This window comes from Nuphar pumila, chromosome 12, assembly GCF_984573655.1.
Source record: "Nuphar pumila chromosome 12, dmNupPumi1.hap1.1, whole genome shotgun sequence".
Lineage (NCBI taxonomy): Eukaryota > Viridiplantae > Streptophyta > Magnoliopsida > Nymphaeales > Nymphaeaceae > Nuphar > Nuphar pumila.
In genome coordinates, this window is record NC_143260.1 from 97628546 (window position 1) to 97653337 (window position 24792).

General features: G+C 38.3%; 1 protein-coding gene across 1 annotated transcript; it reads right to left on the reverse strand.

The window, feature by feature from the left end:
- Nucleotides 1-638: 638 nt before the first annotated feature.
- Nucleotides 639-2691, reverse strand: LOC149821259 (xyloglucan galactosyltransferase MUR3-like). Its single transcript, XM_089982627.1, has one exon. It carries the CDS (start codon nucleotides 2615-2617, stop codon nucleotides 947-949), a length of 1671 nt encoding a protein of 556 aa, XP_089838753.1. The 5' UTR covers nucleotides 2618-2691; the 3' UTR covers nucleotides 639-946.
- Between the last annotated feature and the right edge of the window lie 22101 nt (nucleotides 2692-24792).

Here is a 24792-nt window from a genome sequence, read left to right on the forward strand (position 1 = left end):
AAGATTTGGTCATATTTTCCCACAGATTTATTTTTTTGTGCACTGATGAGAGAGAGAGAGAGAAGGCCAAAAGAAGAAGAAAGGAATTTATAACTTTCAAAGATGCCTACATAATGAAATGTCTGGTTTCCCTAATATAACTCCAAAGTGGAGCCTGCCTGGTTAAGTTTTACCAGAGTGGCAACTCTAAAAGCTAATTGTACCATCTTATAATTTCAAGATCTAAAGTACATGTTACACCATACACATCAGTAACTCACTTCAGTAACCATCGATATTATTGCAGGTATTGCAAAAAGTTAGATGATAACAGATAGGAAGTACGGATTCACGAAAGAGAAGCTGTACAACTTGCCATTTCCTCACAAAACGAGATGTGCAGTAGAAAACATCTAACCGTGGAAATCTCATACAATGGGAACAGACTGAATTACAATTTCCAACAATCTAGATGGGCATAAACAACTTTTTATTTCTATTTTCCTTTCAATCTATGCCCACGTAAAATAACAGTTGAACCTACAGTGAACACTTACAAAGTGCATAAGAGGCACACATCTATGGAGGAAAAATGCAAACTTTACTGCTGTCGGTTTCTTCATCTTACTAAACATGACCACTCAACAAAAGGCAGAATCTCTCAAACACCGAACATGGTATTACAAGATTCATAAAATTATTGAATTACAATATTTAACAAATGAGCATCAGACTGCCTGAAAACAAATTTTGAGGGGAGAATTAACTACCATAAATTATATTGCTGAAGGTGTACATCACAAGATTAAAGCAATGATACCATCACTGAGAAACTGTAAGTTTGTCGAACTGTTTCGTCAATGGGGCTGTAGATTGAGAGTACCCCAGCTGTTGTAGGCATGTTTTAAGCTTCAAACACAAGAATTTTCTTGGGAGAAGCCTGAAGATATCAAGTATCGATCAGAATTCATGATTGTTGATTCCTCTGCTCATTCTTCCATGAGTTTTTAGCAGCTTCAGCAGATGACTCGCTTGACTCGCCCTCATTTTTGGGTTTAGAGAAGAATGAATCCCACTCATGTGGTCCAACAGTTCGTTTCCCTTCCTCCAATAAAGCATATTTCCAACTGTTCTCCTCCACATAACTATTCTCATCATCGCACCCCTCGACAATATCCTTCCTGAGTTTCGTGACTTTGTTGATTACTGCTTCAACAGCTACATCAAATGCATCATGTAAAGTTTCTAATCTAGATCGAGGATCTGCATAAATCAATCTGGGTATCAGACTTATCACCTCCTCTCGCATAATCTTCACTTGTTCTGGAGATATTTGATGTAATCTTTCCTCAATGATGACATTTTTTTTTCTAATGTCATCTTCCGGGATAAACACCGAATACTTGGCATAGTTCCTTGGCAGATGCCATGTGTATTGTGTGTAAGCTGAACCAGGGTGGAAGAAAACAGGAATACAACCAGCCAACATCGAATCAAAGGCCGACCTACGAGTGTAAGAATCGCCCTGCGGTTGCAGGCAAAACAGAGAACCCTGAAACATCTGCATAATGCTGCTTGGAGAATGACACTTACTCTCCCCGAAATCACACTCTAAGAGCTTACATACTTTGGAACGTTTGCACTGTTCAATCAGCTGTCCTCTGACAGACTTGGGATTACCCGGGCGAGGGGCCCCGGCAAATGAAAACAGCCACGGCCTGTCCAATTTCCTCATTCTATCCTGCCATAAGATAACATCAGAATCCTTCGCCGGGTGAAAATAAGTGGGGTATGGGATCCCAAAATCATTCTTATTCCAAGGGCTCGATTCTACGACGAGCATTGACATGTTCTTAGCAGCCGGTAGAAACAAAAGCTTATTACCCCAATCGGTTTCTTGGTCAGTTAGCCTCCTGAAATCCCATGTTATCCTACCAGCGACTAGGAAATGATCCCTACCACCCATCACACTCCACTCCGGTTTCTTTACCAACCAATCTACCAATGCCAATGAAGCCGCATCCCTGACCGATATGTTATAACCCCACAAATAGCGAGCAATATCAAACCCAGCATAAAAGGGAACGAAAATTGCGGCTGCCAATGAAGAATCATCCGTCAAGCACTCGTACTGCTTCATTCTATTACTGAAGATCACATCCACCGCGAATTGATTCGTTGCGTACCATCCTTTATCCGAGAAGACTCCCTCTACGTTCTCCAGCGGGGGGCCTAATCCCTCATTAGTGGTGAACTTACACATGTTCGTCCACAAACTAAGGCTCCGGCACTCCTTCAACATATCCTCATTGAATCGAGAAGGAAGCTTGTGAACATAAACATACCTACCCCCGCAAGGATCGCTCTTATTCTCCACCGTTCTCAACGCCCTCATAAACGGATAATTCTTCAGCTTCAGATTCTCGTCTCCCCCAAACGACGACTTCGAGCCATGTTTCCATAGCCCCGATTCGGACCTCGCAACATCATTGCTGCCGAGGACCGAGAAATGGAAGTAGAAGAGAAAGAGCCAGAAGGAAACAGAGGCGAGCGCCACGAAGCAGAATCGGATCTTCGACTTCCCTCCCCCCTTCTCCATCGGTTCGCGAGGGATGCCCGCCGCGAATCGGCGTCTCATCAGACCATGAAGTCACCCCAACAAAAAACCCAACTCCTCACTCGGAAAAACTCCCAATTCCAGTATCAATCCACCCCCAATCCGACTCCCCCACCCACCCCAAAACCCTAACCCCAGTTCCTCTTCACTCAGATCCTCAAACCCAAGCACAAAAAACTCATCGAACAATGAAAGGATTCCGAACTATATCACTAAAAAACAAAACCCCAGATCCAAAACCCTACCAGAAAACAGAAAGAAACGAAAAACCTTAGCGAGAATTCTGCCCTAGATTGGTGGCGGATTCGACGGCAACCAACTAACCCCACCACTATTAACACAGACAATCGCAATTCCCCGTTCTCTTAAACAAACACCGGAGGAACGACAACGGAAGGGAAGAAACAACTCAAAACCAAACAAGAGGACGATCAAAACGAATCAACAAACGAGAGAAAACTTGTACCTTTTCAAGCCGAGGGAGATCCGAATTCGACGGGAAAAATAGAAGAAAATCCCGGGAGTCGTCTTTCCGAGGAAAGGGTTTTCCGGAGAGGGAGGAAGAAGACAGAAGACTGACGGCCGGGTACGTCTTATAGAACGCCGCCTGAGAGGTCCTCCGTCGGTAGCCTGTGTACTGTTCGCCACGTTGGAAAGAAACCGCCACGTTTTGGTTTCTGCAGCGGTGGGGTCACTGGTTGGACCGGTAAACTGAGTTATATCCCGTGGTCGTGGGTAACTTGGAAATCGGAGACTGATCTTTTTCATGACGATATTACCCCCAATCTTTTGCGAAAATGCTCTGATGTGGGGTTGTACTTGTACCAATGGTCGGTTACAGTTCGGGTCACGCTAGTTCAGAATCCGAATACTAATCAGAATACTATACAACAAATCCGAAAGATATCCGGTATATGAGTATTGAATCAGTATACGAATTTGAAAAGGTCGTTTTGGGTTCTACTAAAACAGGTTGAAAACAAGGGTCATACATGTAAACAGTGCAAATGAATTGGATTTGATCTATATCTAAATTTCGATCCGCTATTAAATGTTGATACCAATCCAAATCTGAATTCCACAAAGTTCAATCATGTAAATCCAAATCTGACCCGTGTTTACATTTGGATTGGATCAAGAGCCAATCCTTGGATTCTAATTGGATCACTGATCAAAATCTGTTTCCCACGGAGGTGTTTGTTTCATCACGGTAAGAAGGTGGTGCTCCGCCCACAAGTACTAGGCTCATCTGGTAGGGGGTGACTTGTGAATGTCACCAAGTTGAAGGGATATCACAAGTTCGAAACCTATGGGTGGCATCTCTTGCCGGAAGGTCGAAGCTGGGTGTACTTCTAGATGAGTAGTAGAGACCAACCGGAGGCCAGCCATGGTGTGGTCGGCGATGAGGGATTTTTTTCTTTGAATTATCCAAAAAAAAAAAAAGTGATGCTCGAAGGGCAGGAGACATACCATTTAGAGGTGTCAACTGGTCGGGTTTGGTTCGGATCCAGGTGAAACCAGATTTGGACTAGATTTTTTAGTATGGTATCGGGTCCGTACCCAAGGCTAATTGGGTCTACTATAAGAGAACTCATACAAGGATCCAATAAGAACTACATGGACCAGACTAGGATCATATTTACTAAAATAATATTTTTTATCGTTTTTACATTGAAAATTTGTAGATCTTAATCAGAATTTGGGTCGGGTTAGGGACTGGTATGAAATTTTATAAACTATGTTCATATATTAATGGGACCTTCGGGTTTGGACCTGGGTCTTAATTGGGCCTTCTTATTTGTCATCATACCTGGGCCCTATGAGGTTTGGTCCCGCTAAACCAGACCCGTTGACACCCCTATTACCATTAAATGGTATGGGCCCCGCACCTTAGGGATGCCAATGGATTGGGTTTCACCCGGATCGGACCTGTACCAAACCCTATAGTTAATCACTTTTTCTTTGATAAATCGTAGCAGGAGTAGATTTTCTTATGAATCCCACAAAAAAGTTTATATCAGAAAGTGTGGTAAGGATGGGCTTATTATTGTTTATTCAATAAAAATATTTAACTGGTACATGTATAAAACTATACTAATTAGATTAATATACACCTTATTAATCATGTGTATGCGTTCCCCAACAAGCCTTTTCATATGATTATGGTTTATTTAATAACATATTAGGGTGCAACATATTTTAACATCTTATAAAATTATATCAGTTAATAAAAATCATTAATGCACCATAAAAGCAGATCAACTGCTCATAGATATGGGCAAATGCGTATGTATATTTTTTCCAACGTAGGCTTTCACATGGAGGTAGGGGTGGCAAAATCTGACACGACCAGCCAACCCGCTTGTTAGGCGGGTTAGGGGTTTGCTTAAACGGGTTTGTGTCATAAACGGGTCGACCCGTCTAACTCGTTTATTAAACGGGTCGGGTTTGTGTTAGGGGTATGCCAACCCGGCTAACCTGTTTAATAAACGGGTTAGGCGGGCAGGTCAACCCGTTTACCCGGACCTGACCTGCCAACCCGTTTACCCAACCCGATCCATTTATTAGATGGGTTAATCTTGTTGTGTCCGGTTACCTGTTTAATAAATGGGTCGGGTTTGTGTTTGCCACAGCCGACCCGTTTAATAAATGGGTGGTGTTCGTATTGAGGTATGTTGACCCGCCAACCGGACCCGATTGCCACCCCTACATGGAGGTGCCAGAGTGATGCCAGAAGGGCCTCACTGCCTCCGTCAACGCCAACTCTGTGCCGTGGACCCAAACACTACGGGGAACCCTAAAATATAAAAAAACTAAGCCAACAAAAGTCTACCGACCTATGCTCGGCTTGTCTTGCAGGAGCAGTTAGTGCACGCTGGGAACGTTGCAAGTTCGAATCCCAATAACTGGTAGGGTCTGCCCAACCCTAGGGGTTAAAAAAAAAACAAAGGGAACCCTAAAATAAGAAACTAACAAAAGTCTTTAGCATCATAGCTAGGTATTGGTGACCCCACCCAAGTTTTACCTTGCAGGAGGTGAGCCACCTGGTTTTGTACTTGAGTTCTTCCCCATTAAAAAAAAAACGTGAATCTCAAATTAAAATGCTCTTAATTGTGGGGTCGCCCGCATGGCCAGCGGAGTGATTGTGAGGGTGATGAGATGAAGTAACCATATCAAACCTCGTTAGCGCACGGGTGTATTCGTAGCTTTCAGAGGTGGGCCAGGTAAAACAAGGTGGTTGTGGGGCCTCACTTGGGGTTTTTCTCATTTTGACAGGGTTCCTCATATCATAAAAAGAAAAACTAACTCAATAAATTGCTACCATTTCATTGGGGGTGTCAACGGGCTGGGTTTGATTTGGATTAAGATGAAACCAGACCCAAACCTGAATTGATATGATGGTATCGGGTCCAGGCCAGAGTCTAATCGGACCCACCATAAGAGAAACCATACTCGAATTTTATAAGGATCACATGAACCAGACTCAGACCATAGCTGATAAAGTAATATTTTTATCAATTTTTACATTGAAAATTTATGGATCTTAATCGAAACTTGAGTCAAACCTAGGTACACTATAAAATTTCACAAACCATACCCAGCTCCATATATTAATCAAACCCTTCGGGTCTAACCCAGATTCTAATCAGGCCTTATTGACACTACAACCATCTCTCTCTCTCTCTCTCTCTCTCTCTCTCTCTCTCTCAGTGAGTAACTCCTGGATATTTTAGTAATTAGGCAATCCGATGTAAATAGAGAGGTTTTTTATTTATGAGAAAACTATGAACTATATTTACGTCTATCCTAGATCTAGGAAAAGATGTAAAATGCAGGAAATAACTCAAAAAACAAGAAATAATTTAATTCAATATTTTTAAATAAATTTTGTCTAACCTCTTAGATCTCTCGTCTTTTTATAGCTGAGAGTTTCCTAATTAAAATCAAATTAACTAACATATTTAAATATCTTTCCCAAAAGATAAAACTTGCCCTAACAATATGGATCAAACATATTGATATAATATCTAAGCACAAAGATCAAAAAAAAAATCTAAAATGGATTCAAATAGATCCTTTATGAACCCGGATCTTTTGCTCTACTCCTGCATCATTTTTCCTAGGTTAGAGAAGACTTGCCTTCAAGTCTGAATCCTGTTTGCATTTTTTTCAATCTCGTTTCACCATGTGGGTTATGAGCCCACAATATGAAACTGGATTTGTGTATCGCACCACAAACTCAGTGGATCGAGCTGGATATGCTTCAATATTTACCTAAAAACCTAGAGCATTCTTTTCAAATCATCCAAAACCATATGAGATGTCTTCAAAGTAAAACAGGTCAAACAAGAGCAGATGGCTTAGACAAAATTCAGATCCACTATGAAGGAACCCCATTCGCAGCTTCTTGTGATAGCCCATACTCATCCGATTTGACCAAGTACAAGGTCTTCAATGGGTTTGGGTTGTGAGATATGGATATAGGTCAATCTTGGATTTGGGTATCAAGGTTTGGATCTTAGATATATTTGGTTATGGATAAGGTTTCCAAAATGTCACTTTAGATTGAGTCATGTGGATCTATAGTTGGATCATTGAAACTTAAGGTGGTTTCAAACAGATCCATTATGAAAGGTTTGGATTCATCAAGGGAGTTTAGATCCAAATTGTCTTTAATTAGATAGGTCTTGAATGGATGAAAGCTAATTTGGAATAGGCTCTAAATGGTTTTGGGTATCTTTTGGGCCAAAAGCAAAGGGTAGTGGATCCATGAAAAGTATCTGCATCAATTGCTTCAACTCGGTCCATATAGGATCGCTCATTGCTCATCTCATACGAGCAAACAACATGTCTCTGGACCATATTATAGTTTCTTTATGCAATGCAATCATGGTTAGGAGTGTTTTATGGTACTCCAGGATCTGGTTCTCTTCGAAGATTTGCTCTATTGCTTGAATACAACAAAATAATATTCTTAGATTATAACGGTCTATGAACTCTAGAAGACAAAATTCTTTACTGTATTCAATTCAGAACCAATTTTTTATCCATAGTTTTGGAGTTTTTTATGAATATTTGAGATATGGGGCTTGTGAAGTTGTGGGTGTTGGGTTAAGATTTGGATTTGGCTTTGTTTTGGATCTTGGATTAGATTAGGGTCGCACTGAGTCCAAGTAGGAAGTGCTAATCGAGTTTTGCTTTTTCATTTTTATGTATAAGGTTTCACTTAAAAAAAATAGTTTGAAACTGAAATTTCCTAAAAATTCCAAAAAAGGTCTTATTAACAAGTTGTTAATTCGGGTTTTTTTTTTCGGAAAAATAGTACACTAACTTTTCTGAAATTATAGAAAAGTGGTTCTTTTCTTTTCTGTTAAACTCGGAAAATTTCAAACATATATATAGCTTGCTAGATAATTATAAAAAGGCTACTGATATTTTTTGAAATTACAGAAAGAGGGTTGAATCTTTCTGTTTAACTCAAAAAAAATTAGTTTGAAAGTTTCTATTTTTGTTTTTGCTTAGAGAGGCTTCTATTTTTCTGAAAATTGTAGAAAGATGGTTTATCTTTTCTGATAAACTCAGAAATTTCATAAAGTGTTATGCTTTATTGAATTTTTATAGAACATAGCATCTAATCTTTTCTGATATTACAGAAAGAGGGTTAAAAACTTTTTGTTTAACTCAAAAAATTATAGAAAGAGGTTTATGTGTTTTTGCTTACATAAAGCCTCTTCTTTTGTTTTTTAAAATTGTAGAAAAGTGGTCTTGAGTTTCTAAAAACCACCCAGTGTTTGTTTTTGTTAAAAGTATTTAGAATTTAGCATTTTTGTGTATATTCTTGCACGTTTAAGTATCTTATTACATGCTCAATTTGTTTAGAAGGTTCAAAACTAGTTGTATTTATAAATATTAGTTGAAATAAGCTTTATTAATTCTAATATTTATTTATTATTAGGAATATGACAAATCGAATAGTCATGACTGAGTTGTCCAAAATTGAAAAACTCAATGAGATGAATTTTGAAATGTGGAGAAGGAAGATGAAATATCTATTAACACATGACAAAACTCTATATGTATTGAACAATGTAAAATCTTCACTAACTGATAAATCAAGTGAAGAATAGAAGAAAACTCATAATAAGTTTATCAAAGACGATCAACTTGCTCGAGAAACTCTTCTAACATTTATGCAAAATGACCTCATCCGAGTATTTGAAGACTTTGACACTACAAAAAGAATGATAGAAGAAGTTAGAAAGAAGTATGATATGACTTCAGAAACCCACATTCATATTCTTCTTGAGCAATACAACTTATGCAGGATAAAAGAGTCAGACAATGTAGTCGATCATGTGAATCGAATGTTGGTAATAACTAAGGACTTAACCATAGCTGGAAATAATATTTCTGAGCGAATGCAAATCTTCACCATACTAAACAACCTTCCTCCAACTTAGAAGATGGTTTCAATTGCCATGAGATTAAAACAGAAAAGTCTTACTCTAATTGAACTCTCTCTACAATTATCCCTTGAGCAAGCGCACATGTCAAAAGATAAGAATGAAGAAGTTATGAATGCCTAAGAATCCTTTCTGGTAACCTCTCACAAGTTCAAGTCTAAAGGCACATTCTTCAAGAAATTTAAAAAGAATAAAAAGAAGTGTCTAGTGCAAACCAAAAATTCTAAGACTGCAACCAGAGGAGAATGTTTTTCTTATGAAAAAGTTGCGCATTTAAAAAATAATTGCTCAAATAGAACAAAGAAATAGAATCTAGGAAAACAAGTAAATGGATAACGAGAAATATTATGCACTGTGTCATTGATCGCAGATAGTGATCTCTCACGATGGTGGATTGATTCAAGGGCGATGCGACATGTGTCTAAGTCAAAAGGACTTGTGGAGATAAGGAGTTAGAGCCTGGAGATCATAAGGTATATATGAGAAATAACACCAATAGTGATGTAGTCGGGATAGAGACCTACAGGCTTCAAGTAGAAGGGACCAATCTCCTACTAAGAAATGTACTTTATGTACCTTCCATGAGAAAAAATCTTTTACTAGTAGGAGATTTTGCTAAAAAAGGCTTTAAAATTCGCTTCTGAAGTAACAAGGTCACTATTAGGAAAGATAAAAAAGTAAAGCTCAAGGGTCACTATGATGTTAACCATGGTCTTTTCCGTTTAAATATAACTCCTTATATAAATAATGCAATGAATATTTCTAGTTATATTGATTGTGCATTTAATGTCAATGCATATTTATGGCATATAAGGTTAGGACATGTAAATGTTAATAAAATAAAAAGAATAATTCACATGGGATTATTACCTTCTCTTAAAAATATAGAATTTGAAAAATGTGAACCATACATATTAGGTAAAATGACTAGAAAACCTTTTCCTAAATGAAGTAGATCATGTGACTTACTAGTTTTAGCACACACAGATATATGTGGACCCTTAAGAGTAGAAACACATGAAAAGAAATCATATTTCATCACATTTATAGATGACTACTCAAGGTATGGATACATATACTTAATCTCTAAGAAATCTAAAGCTTTACAAAAGTTTAAGACATACAAATATAAAGTTGAAGGATTACTAGAAAGAAAAATCTAAGTTATTAGATCTGATAGACGAAGTGAATACAACTCTGATGAGTTTAAGACCTTTTGCAATAATAATAATATAATTCCTTATTCAACTATGCTTTATACACCATAATAGAATGGTATAGCAGAATGGAGGAATAAAACCTTAATAGATATGACAAGGTCCATGTTGACACATTCAAATCTTCTCAAGAAATTATAGGGAGAAGCAATTTGCACTGCAATGTATATCCTAAATAAGGTTCATTCTAAGATTGTGAAGCTTACACCCTATGAATTATAGATCGGTAGGAAACTAGATTTGAGTCATTTGTAAAAGTGGGGATCACCTGCTCATGTGTTGATTCTTAGTCAAATGAGAGACAAGTTAGATAGCAAAACTATCAAATGCATTTGCATGTAATACCCAAAAGTATCAAAGGGATATCATCTATATAAAAAGGAATTTATAGAGAGTAGAAAGGTAAAATTTCTGGAAACTAAAGAAAATAATTTTAATCCTAAAGATAATGGTGTCTTTCTAGATATCATAAATGATTCTGGGGTACTTACTTAAGATTTAGAGCATAATGATCTAGTTGTGAATAATGAACAAAACTCACAACCACTAATTAGACAGAAAAAAACAAGAACTCCACCATCATATTTGAATGATTATTATACATTCTTGAGTGATGAATTATGTTATTCCATGGATTTGAATGGAAACCATGACAACTTGAGTTTTAAAGATGCAGTTGCTTCCAATGAGTCTGAACTATGAAAGGAAGCAATGAAAGATGAGTTGGATTCCATAAAAAAAATAAAGTTTGTGAACTAACTACTTTGCCTAATGGATATAGGGCAATCGGTAGTAAGTGGATTCTCAAAAAAAAAAAAAAGTCAAAGCATATGAATCTATTGATAAATTCAAGGCAAGACTAGTAGCAAAAGACTATTCTCAATGATAAAGGATCGATTATAAAAAAACTTATTCTCCTAAGCTAAATTGAGATCTATTCGAATTATTTTAGTATCGGTAGCTTATTTTGATCTTGACCTATATCAAATAGATGTAAAAACAATATTCTTAAATGGTGAGCTAAATAAAATTATTTTTATACAGCAACCAGAAGGTTTTGAAATTGAAGGTCAAGAAGATAAATTATATAAGTTGAATAAATCCTTATATTAACTTAAGTTGTCACCAAGACAGTGGTATTTGACTTTTCATGATGCTATAACCAAATTGGGTTATGAGGCAAATAGTTTGGACCACTGTGTATATGCCAAGAATAGTGAGAGTGAGTTTACTGTGTTATCCTTCTATGTTGATAATATATTAATTATAGGAAATGACATAGACATGATAAATATGACTAAATCATGGTTAAGTTCTCGATTTGAAATGAAGAATATGGGTGAAGCTTCATATATCCTTGAAATTAAGACATAGAGAGATAAAAAATCAAAATTGTTATGTTTAAGTCAAGAAAAATATCTTGACCACATTCTAAAGAAATTTAAAATAGAAAGTACCAAGGCAAAGGGTACTCCTATAGTAAAAGGTCTAAAACTAAGTAAGAATGATTGTCTAAAAGATGAAAAAAATTTGAATGTTTCATATGCTCAAGCAATTGGAAGCATGATGTATGCAGTGCTTTGCACTAGACCTGATTTAAATTTTGCTATAAGTCTAGTGAGTAGATATCAAAGTAATTCTGGGCTCTCTCATTGGAAAGAAAAAGATTTTTCGATATATAAGGAAAACTAAGAAACTCAAGTTATGTTATCAGTCAGATAGTTTAAAGCTTGTAGGCTACTCAGATGCTGACTTTGCTGGTAATAGAGATGAAGCAAAGTCTATCTCTAGTTTTGTATTTATGTTAGGAGGTGGGGCAATTGCATAGTCATACAAGAAATAAGGTGTGTAGCACAACATACCCAAGAAGCTGAGTATATTGCCTGTAACATGGCAGCTACATTTGGAGTATGGATAAATTGTTTCCTAAACGAGTTGAAATTAGATATTCCAAAAGATCCAGTTCAACTCTATTGTGACAATAAAGTTGCCATAGAACTAATACAGGTAAGAGCTGATAGATCTAAAAGTAAGTATATTAAAGTTAAATATTAATATATTCATGATATGCTTATGAAAAATAAAATAGGAGTAGACTATATTCCTTCAAATGACATGATAGCTGATCCGCTAACCAAGGTAGTCACTGAGGATGTTTTCACTAGACATGTGAGTCAGATGAGACTCAAATATGTTTAAGTGGTGAGTAAAAATCACTGAGAAAGTGTGTATGTAAGGTTCTGGTTGAGAACAAGCATATAAACACAGAAAATCCCTTACGATAAAGTGAGAGATGTAAGGCTATATGGCCATAAGGTTACAACTGGGGGCTATTCCAATAGTCACAATCTTTAAAATATAAAGAGATGTGTCTCTTGGGGCTGAAGAGATTTCTCCTACGAATGTATCCCAAACTTAAATTCTTTATAAGTTTATAAATGCAGTGAAATGATATGAAAACATACGATTACAAGAACAACATTCAAATTGTAAGTGAGTTGAGAGTGTGGACCTTCCTGGCGATTTTGAGTATAAAAACGTATTTTTCACCCCACAACAATTCTGCATCCGAGCATTCTAGTTCTTACAAATAGATCTTTCAAAAAGTTTCTAGTTCTGACTATGATATCAAATCTCCTCGATTGTATGTTGATTCAACGATTTGGGTCCAGCTGATCCAAGATGATAGGCCAGTCACAACATTCCTTTTCCTTGATGTCTCTGTTTAAAAAAAAACTTCCTGCTAGTAAATATTGGCCTGAGTGATCCCTGATTGTAAATCCAAAATGCCAGCTACATTGAAAAAATCTGTGGCAACAAATTTGTGTCCACCCTCTTATGTGGCAACAAAAATGGCATAATTTTCATTGAAATGGCTCTATATTATAAACGGGTCGGACTCAAGTCAATCTATGTTGGATACAATCTGACATAGCCTAATCAATTGCAAAGTCAAATTCATACCTAGATGGAGGAAGCCCTTACCAAATTAACCTGAATATGTTTAATTACATATGCAAATTAGATCAAAATTTATATGTAATTGGCTTCAGACCTTATGTCGAATTTGGATTTGGATTTAGACTTGGATATAAACTTAAAGAACGAAATCTGACCAAATTAGCTAGTGGGACATTATATTTTCAACCCAAACCGGCTAAACATATTCAGGTTCAGTCCGATATCCTACCCAAACTCGTAACAGTTACATCCGTAAGGATGCTAATAAGAGCACAAAAGAGAGGATTTCCTTTAGTTGCTCCCAAATCAACATTATCCCTCCTTTTCACAAAATCATTTCTCAACAGGGAATGAGGTTTTTTCCATTATATATATATATATATATATATAATGGACGACCACAAAAAAGTGAAAAATGTGCAAAAACACTCATGTTTCCACTTTTTTATTTTTAACGATGGTCGGAAGTCAATCACTAAAGGCCCCAACAGAAACTAAGGCTTTTAGTGATGGTGTTTTGACAGTCATTAAAGGTCCTAGTTTCTGCTGGGACCTTTAGTGGTGGTCAAAAATGCAAAAACATGCAAAAAATATGCATTTTTGCATGGCCGTCTATCAAGGCCATGATGAACGGCCCATATGTTTATGCTGGTAGCTGCGTACCTAAGAGTTGGACAAGTGTATATATATATATATATATATATATATATATATATATATATATATATATGAGAAATTCAGTAAAATTTAATTCCAATTATACCGAATTTCTTAAATCCAAACATCTTTTAAGGGTCAAACCAACCAGTGTAACTAGGAGTGCCAATGGGTTAGGTTAGGTTTAGACCTATGTGAAACTAGACCCAAACCTGACTTGAGATGATTGAAACGGGTTTGGACCCGAGCCTAATCAGACCCATCATAAGAGAAATCACACATAGATCCTATAAGATTACATGAATCAGACCAGGACCACAACCCAAAAATAATATTTTTTATTATTTTATAGTAAAAATTTGTGAATCTTAATCGAAACTTGGGATGGGCTCGAGTCTGGTATGAAATTTCAAAAACCATAACTCCATATATTAATAGAACCCTTCGAGGCCCACTCGGATTCTAATGGAACCATCTTATTTATCACCCAACCTTGACTCTCTGGGGTTTGGTACCGATCGATTCCAGGCCAAACCCGACCCATTGACACCCTAAGTGTAATTGCCCTTTGTCTCTAATGTGGCCCTAACACTTGTCAGGGCTCTATACCCATAAAAGTGAAAAGCAAAAGAGGAAAAGCAAATCAAGATGAAGGTAGAGAAACTTGGTCTCTAAGTTGGGGAACACATTGTAGGAAGAGATAAAGATGTCATAACATGTATATCAGATCAAGTGATCTGCCCAATCACCTTTAAAAAAGTGGCATCGTCACTGTCCACAATGTACACAAGGACCATGAGGTCCTTTTAGGATGAAGTAATGGACGGTGAAGATGTTAAATCACTTTCTTAAAATGATTTCACAGATTACCTGATTTGCTTTCCATAATATGGGTCTTTTTGTGTGGCCATGGACCCTTTGTCATATTTTGGGCTTCTCAATAAGTTGAAAAGATCACGTGCAATATGATTGCACAAATATTTGTGCATTAAGCACCTGATCACCCTCCATCTTGAAGACATGTTCTCTCAGTTGTGGGGCCCAAGGCCTGATGGAGGGCAATCAGGTGCTTAATGCACAAATATTTGTGCAATCACCTGACTCCTCCATAAGTGGCCCTATTGTTGTTTTATCTATTTTACAAGCAAACCAATATACTTGATCTGTTTCCCCAGATCCAATATTAGAAGGGTTTGATCATATTCGGGTCCCGAGTCTGACTCAATTATAACCTGACCTACATTTGAATTCTAATCAAGAAAATTTCTTTTTAATTTTCAGTTTTTCAGATATTTTTAGATATTCCTAAATAATCTAATGGTAGTTGCGTGTTCAGATATCAAATCTGTTGGTTTTAGGAGCAATTATCATGGCTCACTACATCAAGTTCTAACTTATTTTTTGCAGCAAGAAACTTTCTATGCATCCACAAGGGCTCCCCGCACCTGTCTAGGTGGATTGGCTTAAGAAACATGAGTTTGATACTCGACCTGTGTACCCCTTGCCACAATGTTGAAGTAGCTGACTTCTTATTGGTTGAGGGAGGGTTGTAACCACTTGAGAGTGAAGCCCTACAATAGATCATTATTCTCTCATGGACACCTCCACTTGGATTGGGTTTTTCTCTGTTAGGGAGCAACCATTCGACCGACTGATGGATAGAAGAAACGAGCACGAAAAAAGCAAAAGAAAAAAACAACCACACATGAAAACAAGAATTTTATGTGGTTCAGTTAAAGCGGCTTACATCCATGATTGCATGAAGATGCTTCCTTAAATAGGCAGAGTCTACGAATTTTACATAAAGTTTACTAGTGTTGCTGGATATGACAAGAAGTTTAAGGTATAAGTACATAACTACCCTTCAAAACTCACTTTTAGGGGCTAATGCTCTCTAACCCCCACCTTATGGGCAAGGGAGGTGTAACACCCAGGATTTCCAAAACAAAGCTAAGTTAAAATTTTCATGAATTTCTTTTTTTTTTCTTTGCAGCGGAACTTAGAAAAACTTTTAGCAGTCGAATCAAACGATAATGAGTCATCAGTTTTAGAAAACTCTGGGCAAGTCACAGGTATGTGGCCAAGCACTCCTTGACCACCAAGGAGTTTTATTTATCAAAGCCACTTGTTTAATACAAACATCACTGCTTAGAAAAAATAGTATTTGATTTAATAAAAGAAGAAGTACAACCCTGTCTAGATAAACCCTGACACTTGATGCCGCCTTGCTCCGCATAGTGTAATGCAGGTACAACACCTAAAATTCTCATTAAACGAAGTAAGAACCATTGATGGTCTGGTAATCAAGCAATCATGCATCCATTCAACTCAAGTAAATGCATTGACCACTCAGGGTCACAGTTTGCAATAACGACGCTCAAGTCTCCATGACTTAGCGTATATCGCAAGAGCCACCTTCGGGCTATGAGTTGAACACTTCGCTCAAGTCTTTATGACTTAGTGTGAGCCTCTTCAGAACTGTGAATTGAATATTGTGCTCAAGTCTGCACGACTTAGCATAAGCCTCATTAAGGTTGTGATTTGAATATTCGCTCAAGTCTCCATGACTTAGCAACGACCTCTTTCGGGTCTCAAATGAGATGTCAAAGCTCAAGTCTTTATACTTGACACATCTGTATCTAATGAATCCAAGTGTGAGCTCCTCGAGCTTAACTTATCATACAAAAATAATATGGGTCTTCGCCCAATTGGTTCGGTAGTATACCGATCATGACACATTTATTAAGGTTATGCAGGACTTGACACAACAACATCCATTCACTCATACATTCAATACATCCCTAAACCTAGAGCTAATGCATTGTTTCAATATTATTCCTTTCACCCCCTGGTACACAGGAGAATTTTTGTAAATGCATCAGTGCGACGTTCTGGGGGTTGAATATTTTATGTATTTTAGATACCCTAGAAGCCTCTTGACCCTATCCATAGCAAGGCAGTAGACTCGTACTGGGAAAACCCTACTAGGCCGGTTTAGATGCATCATCTACTTACAATAGTTGGGTTCAATCCTCAGATAATTCAAGGATAACCACAACCTCAAACCCCTTGAGTGACTGAGGTCCCATTGAACTCTGTCAAGTTTATAATCAAATACATGTCACTCGGGTAGTACCATCACTGTCTGCCATGGTGAGTGATAGTTCTGAAAGGGCCTGTCAGTCTTATGATTACTTATCGGATATGTGCATACCGCTCGGGTAGCCAATGCCACCCGCACTAAGGACATATGTACCCAACCTCATTCAGTAATCCTCCCTAACATGATGTTTGACCATGGGGTTCATCAAACTTTATGTCTTGTTCATATGCATGCTTGACTTTGCACTCGGCATCTACGACCATCATGAGCATCTCACCTCTTTGGGTGGACAACGTACTCTGGCACGATGGCCCTTATGAGTCTAGTTGTATATCGGTATCTCAATGAGCATGCATATGGCACGATCTCAATGGATTGACTGCTCGGTGTGAATCACCGCAATGAGCAGTTGGCCTAGTCAAAATGCGACAACTACTCTGGCTCTGCAACCTTTATAAGTAAAGTACCCTTACAGGCGAACATGGAAACGAGTCATTCTGGCAGCGTTCCAACAATAGGACATCCTTGTGTCATTTAACTGATCCAGACAATTCTTTTGCCAATCATTTCGACAGTACTTCCCTTGCTTCAACGACAGGAGTGAGTCGAACCTTCCTACGTTGTAGAAAATAGTTAACAGAATATGGGCAGCACCTTCTCTGTATGATGGAGTAACATGCTACGCTTTTTCTGGGCTTGGTTGAGCTTCTTCAAAAATTTCTGTAGCACTCTCTTTCTTTAACCGAGGAAGCGTGAGTTGCTTTTAAGCTCGGTGAGCATCTTTTTAGAATTTCTAACAGCATTTCCCCTCTTTGACGGGAAAATCGTTATGCTTTAACTCAGGAATGGATGCGCACCATTGTGCGTACTTTGCATCCATCGAGGTTTGATAGAACCTTGGGCCATATCCAGGCCATGTGCAAGTGACTTAGGTCTTCATGAAAAAAATAGTTTTTTGCAAAGGTGAAGCCTTTCCAATAAGGGCTTCATTCATCAAGCAGAATCTTAATTGAGGAGCGATAATAGAATCACATTTGGCGATTTGGAGTTGATCTTCATTTGAATGCTTATTTACGTTCACTATATGTAGTATAAGCAGAAGCATGTGCTTTATATGGCGGCGACGTAAAGGAGTGCATATACATATTGTTCAGGAGGTAAAATTGAACGAAATATCTTATATATATAATTACAAAAAGCAAGAGTCTTGGCATCGTTCGACGCGATGGCAAGACAAAATGCACAATTTAAGTGCATAATGTAAATTGCATAAAGTAGGAGCCTTGACATTATATAACACGATGGTAAGACAAAATACACTATACACGAGAATCAATATCCAACGATAGTCACAAGGCGAGCGCGTGAACACCAAAGTATCCTAGAGGGCTCAACCAAAGACTAGGGCAAGATACTATTTTTAAGAACGCATATACTGCGCTTTCAAACATATATATCCGACGATAATTACAAGGCGAACACATAAACACCGAAGTGTCCTAGAGGGCTCAACCAAGGATTAGGGTCAGATACTACTTCAGAAGCTATACGCCATATACAAACAAGCAAATACTTGAGAAAGAGAGATTAATGAAGCGAACTTACTTCAAATTAGGGAAGAAATGGCTCCAGAACGTTCAGATTGCTTCGAACAAGGTTCGATCATTCCTTCAAGAGGTCAAACTAAGTCAGATGAGTTCAGCCTAGTTTAAAAAGAGGAAGAGTAGGTCAAGCTGCTAAACCTAAGTGGTTTGAACCAAACTGGCTTCGGTCCAAGTTAACTAGGTCAAGCACGTTCAAACTTAGCCCAAGTAGGTTGGGTTTGGGTCAAGTGAACCAAACCAGGTTTTGAGACAAAAAAGGACTTTGACTTTGACTAAACCCAATTAGGTTTAAGTCAAGTCAAGTGGGTTTGGACCAGGTCAGGTGGGTTTAGACCAGGTCAGGCAGACTCAGACCAGGTTAAGCAGGCTCAGACCAAGTGGGCTAGGTAGGGGAGGTTTAAGAGAGAGAGAGGAGAGGGGGCGACAATTTTTTTATGAGAGAAGAGAGAGAGAGAGAGAGATCAAGGCTATTTATAGCCAAAATTACTTGGTCTCGAAGCAATCCCTTTTATTGATTTGCCCCTGTCTTTCTGGATAAGGATATGAGGTTCCTTTGGGTCTCACAAGATATTTTCTGGGGAATACTTCCATGGGTCTCACCAACATTCTCGTGGGTCTCGTAAAAAAATTGGATTTTTGGTGATTTTTGTTTTCTAAAAAAATTTGAGTACGCCACTCTCTTCGTATTTACGTAACTAAGAAAGTTGGCTCGTACAAATCTCTTGATTTTATTCAGGGATGAAGTTATGACTTCCTGACTGTTTGAGCATATATTCACGAAGATATAAATATCTTAAGTATAACTGGTTCATAAAAATTGATTCATTTCATATTTTGAGTTCGAATGTTATTTTTACTTAGAAATGCCTCATGAATTTATTCAGAAAGATACTAAAAAGTTGTGGGTCTTACATCATTACCCCTTAAAAGAATTTTGTCCGCGAAATTCTATTAAGAGTACTAAGTGAACAACTTAGGATACTTATCCCGCATGTTGGATTCGAGCTTCCAAGTACAATCATCGATCCCATGATGTTGCCATTTCACCTTAACAAGTGGAATGACCTTCATTCTGAGCACTTATTCTCGATGGTCCATGATTTCTATAGGTCTTTCTTCAACCATCATATCTTTCTGAATTTCAATGTCTTCATATTGGATGACGTGAGAAGGGTCGTACACGTATTTTTTAAGCATTGACACATGGAATACGTTGTGTATCTACGCATACTGTGGTGGTAATGCTACTTTATAGGCAATTTCGCTTATCCAGTTCAAAATTTTGAAGGGACCAACAAACCTGGGGTTGAGTTTTCCCTTCTTTCCGAAACAGAACACACTCTTGGTTGGGGAGACCTTGACGAAAACCTTGTCTTCAATCGCAAAAGTGAGCTCCTTACGCCTTTTATCTGCGTAGCTATTCTGTCGACTCTTAGCAGTCAGTAACTTCTTTATGATCATATGGACCTGCTCAGTATAGTGTTGCAACACAATAGCCGAGTCCAAGGTTCGCTCACCCACTTCGCCCCAATGGATTGGTGATCGACATGGTCTTCCGTACAAAGCTTCGTACGATGCTATCTCAATGCTAGCGTGGTGGCTATTATTGTATGCGAATTCAGCTAATGCTAAGTGAGAATCCCAATCCCTTTCCATTCCAACATACATGCTCTTAGCATATCTTCAAGTGTCTGTATGGTTTGCTTAGATTGTCCATCAGTTTGGGGATAAAATGTTGTACTGAACTTAAGTTTTGTTCCCATGGCTCTCTACAACTGCTCCCAAAAGTTAGAGGTGAACTTCAGGTCATGATCAGACATGATCGATATCGGTACTCTATGGAGTTTGACGATTTCTCGAATATAAATTTTTATCAATCTTTTAGTTGAATATCTGGTGTTGATTGGCAGAAAGTGAGCGAACTTGGTGAGTCTGTCCACAATCACCCATATGAAGTCATGTTGTCTCTTGGATCGAGGTAATTCTATGATAAAATCTATCATAATACCCCCTATTTCTATTATGGAATTTTGATCTGTTGCATTCTATCGTCAGGTCGCTGATGTTTGATTTTGAATTGCTGGCAGGTCAAACACTTTAAGACAAATGTAGTCATATCTCTCTTCATACCCCTCCACCAGTACTTTCTTTGCAAATCTTTGAACATTTTGGTACCTCTAGGGTGGATAGTATACTTGATATTGTGTACTTTCTGGAGTATCTCTTCTTTAAGCTCGGGGCTATTTGGAACCCATATCCTTTCCTCTATCCATAAACTTTCATCTTCTTTTAAGTGGAATAAAGTATCATTCTTATCAGCCCTAGCTTTTAGTTCCAAGTACTGAGGGTCCTTGAATTGCTCGGCTACAATTTGATCGAGGATCTCAAGCTGCATTGTCAGACTTGACAATCGAATTCTGTCTGAATCAACCAAAAATGGCTTCTAGTTGATGAAATCTTCTATCAACTTCTATTGTTCTGCGAGGCTGGCTAGAATGCCAACAGTCTTGCGACTAAGGACATATGCTACGATATTTACCTTTTCAAGATAATAGAAAAGCATAAATTCATAGTCTTTAAGGAATTCCAGTCATCGTCGTTGCCGCATGTTCAACTCTTTTTGGGAGAAAAGGTATTTTAAGCTCTTGTGGTCCGATATGACCTCAAACTTTTCCCCAAACAGGTAGTGTCGCCAAATTTTAAGTGCGAACACCACCATGGAAAGCTCCAGGTCATGGGTTGTATAGTTTTTCTCATGAATTCTTAATTGTCGTGATGCATATATGATCACTTTGTCATGTTGCATCAACACGCAACTCAGACCCGTTCCTGAGGCATCGGTATAAGCCATGAAGCCTCCTTGACCAGAAGGTAAGGACAAGGGTGGTAGTAAGCTTCTGTTTGAGAATCTCAAAGTACCCCTTACATTGGTCATTTCATTCAAATTGACTCCCTTTTTCAACAGTTTTGTCATCGGTACAACAATTCGGGAGAAGTCTTGTATGAACTTCCGGTAGTATCCGACAAGTCTTAGGAAGTTGCAAACATCAGTGATATTCTCTGGTTGTTTCCAATCCAGCATAACTTTCATCTTCGCAGGATCCACTGCGATTTCCTCTTTTGAGATTACATGGCTAATGAACATCACTTTATCTAGTCAGAATTCACATTTTGAAAACTTAGCATAGAGTTGATTATCCTAAAGTCTTCAAGACAATTTTTAAGTGCTCCTTGTGTTGTTTCTCATTCTCTAAATAAACGAGAATGTCATCAATGAAGACGATGACAAACGTGTCTAAATAAGGCCTGAATACCCGATTCATCAGGTCCATAAAGGCAGCAAGCGCATTAGTGAGTCTGAACGACATTACTATGAACTCATAATGGTCATATCTCGTTCTAAAGGCACTCTTGGGTATATCTTCCTCCTTAACTCTGAGTTGATGATACCCAGACCTAAGGTTGATCTTGAAGAATACTCTCATTGTTTTGAGTTGATCGAATAAATCCTCAATTCGAGGCAACAAATATTTATTCTTAATGGTTGCCTGGTTTAGCATCCAATAATAGATGCATAAATATAAGGATCCATCATTTTGCTTTACAAACAACAACGGTACTCCCCACGGTGATACACTCAGATGGATGAACCCTTGTTCTATCAATTCTTCCAACTGACATTTCAGCTCACTGAGCTCTGCTGGTGCCATTCAATAGAGGAGTTTTGATATTGGCATTGTTTCAAGTAAAAATTGAATTCTAAATTCAACCTCACGAAGCGGTGGGAGTCCTGACAATTCCTCAGGAAACACATCGGAAAACCCCCACACCACTTTTAAATGCTCAAGGGGCTGGACATTTAAACTTTCTACTGAGAGACTCAATAGGAAGACCACACAACCCTTCCTAAGGTATTTTTGTGCCTTAAGAGTTGATATGAGTCGTTTCTGCGGAACAAGCTTGGATAACCGGTATTTTACCTTAGGCAATCCCGGTTGGGATAAAATAACCTTGCCCTCGCGGCACAAAATCCTAGCATGATTCAGAGTCAACCAGTTCATTCCCAGAATGACATCGTACTGCACTATATCGATTAGGATGACATCAGTAGGCAAATGTTGCCCTACTATCTCTATATTTAGGTTATTTATACACCTGATACATTTGGTGCGTGAACCCAACGGGTTGTATACCTCAATCATTTTATCAATCGGTTGCACCAAATCGTGGAGTTGTTCAGTGAAGTCATCGGAGATAAAGGTATGAGTAACACCACAATCAAACAAGATGTAAGCAGCATGTCCATTCACAGGTACGGTGCCTTCAATCAGGTCACCGTTTTTTACATGTTCAGTCATTACAGCATATACACGACCTGCTGCAGGCCTTTGTTCTACTCTAGGTGGTGGTCATTGGAACTAAGGGATTGTGCTGCTTGTCGAGAGGATCCGACTGATTTGGCATTCCTCCTCTATTCATCAACAGCCTTCTTGTTGCACTCTCTTATAAAGTGGCTCATTTGCCATAATAAAGACAACCGCCTATGTCGTGAGAACACAATCTTCCTGGGTGATTCAGACAACATTTTAAGCAGTTTGAGTTGGACTATTGGCTATTTTGAGTCGTATTCTGCCTTGTTGGTGGTTTCAAGACTTGCTGAGCAGAGTTCTTTCTCTGAAACTCTCTCTTGCGAAAGGGTGGTCGTGATCCTTGTCTACCTAAGAACATCCGCTTGCGGTTTTCATTATCTGCTATCGGCCTCCTTGCTACGATCACCTTGGATCGCTCTCAATCAACATGAATTTTTGAAGCTACCACCACAGCAGCTTGAAAATTTTGGGGCATGTTTATTATGACTCGAGATCGCAACCCTTCTTGTAGTCCGTTAATATACTTATCGGCCCTTTCTTGATCTGTCTTGAACAAATGGGAGCAGTATCGTTCAAGATTTTGAAATTTGGTGGTATAGTTGATAAGACACACTACCTTGCTCTAATTTCAAAAACTCCATCTTTTTCTTGTTTCTGAAATGCAACGGAAAGTAGTTATCCATAAAACTTCTTCGAAAGTCATCCCAAGGGACGACTTCAAGTTGTGAGAACTGGATGATCTTAGTTGTATCCCATCACTTTCATGTATTGTCCTTCAACCTGTATGTGTCAAAGTTAGTCTTTTTGTCATTTGGTACTCCCAATACCATGAATGCACGCTTTGTTTCCTCGATCTGGCTTTCTGCAAGCTCTGGATCGGCTCTACCGATGGGTCAAGTTTGAAGAATTTTTCATAAGTTATTCCTTTCAGGTTCTCATTGTGAGGCATTGTTGGTTCTTGCCTTGTTTTATGAATGATAGTTACTAGATTGTTGAGTGTCTCTAGCAGAAACTCTTGCATATCGGACTCCTCGTTCAGCATAATTCTCCTCGTTGTAGGAGCCATTTATCTATTCACATACAAACACATGTTTTAGTTTCTCGATGTATATAGAGAAGTAAAACTTTATTTACTTTATATACATTCTATTACACATACATTGCCATTATATACAAGTGTCACGTCTCATTGGCAGACATTGGTGGTGAAAACCCATACATGCAAGTCCACTGATTCCAAACATAACCAGTTTCTTAATAACTGATTTTTTTTTTTACATAAACAACCCAAAGTAGGTCCGTCGACTGCCACATCGCCTTGACTTAGACACAGTTGGAGTTGCCTCGGGTGGAACTTTCACACTCTCGAGCGAATCCTGTGGATAGATCAGTGATGTCGGTCCACTCTCCCATACCATAACAACATGACTCAGGGGGTCTAAAATTATAATGAGATAATAGGAGTTATATCCTTCACCCTAACCATTCAGGCTCGACGTATGTGATGTTGCTCCATTCTTCTATACGATAGCATCATGACTCAAGGAATCCGAAATCATAATAGGAGAATACCATGAGTTGTGTCCCTCATTCAGGCTATGCAAGCTAGGCGTATGTGATGCCTATTGATAGCTTTGCAAGCAATTGAATTTCACAAGGAAGTTGAAGTCAAAATCCATCAGATGTGGTAATTTATCTAAAATCAATGGGGTATGACTACTCTCAATACTTGAGTGATGTGATCCACTGATGTGCGAGGTCTTATCCTTAAGACCAAGCGATGCCCGTCGACCCATATCGACGGTATATCTTCTTTGGCA

Coding starts and splice junctions, on each gene's coding strand:
- LOC149821259 (XM_089982627.1), bottom strand. CDS start 2,617: ATGAGACGCCGATTCGCGGCGGGCATCCCTCGCGAACCGATGGAGAAG.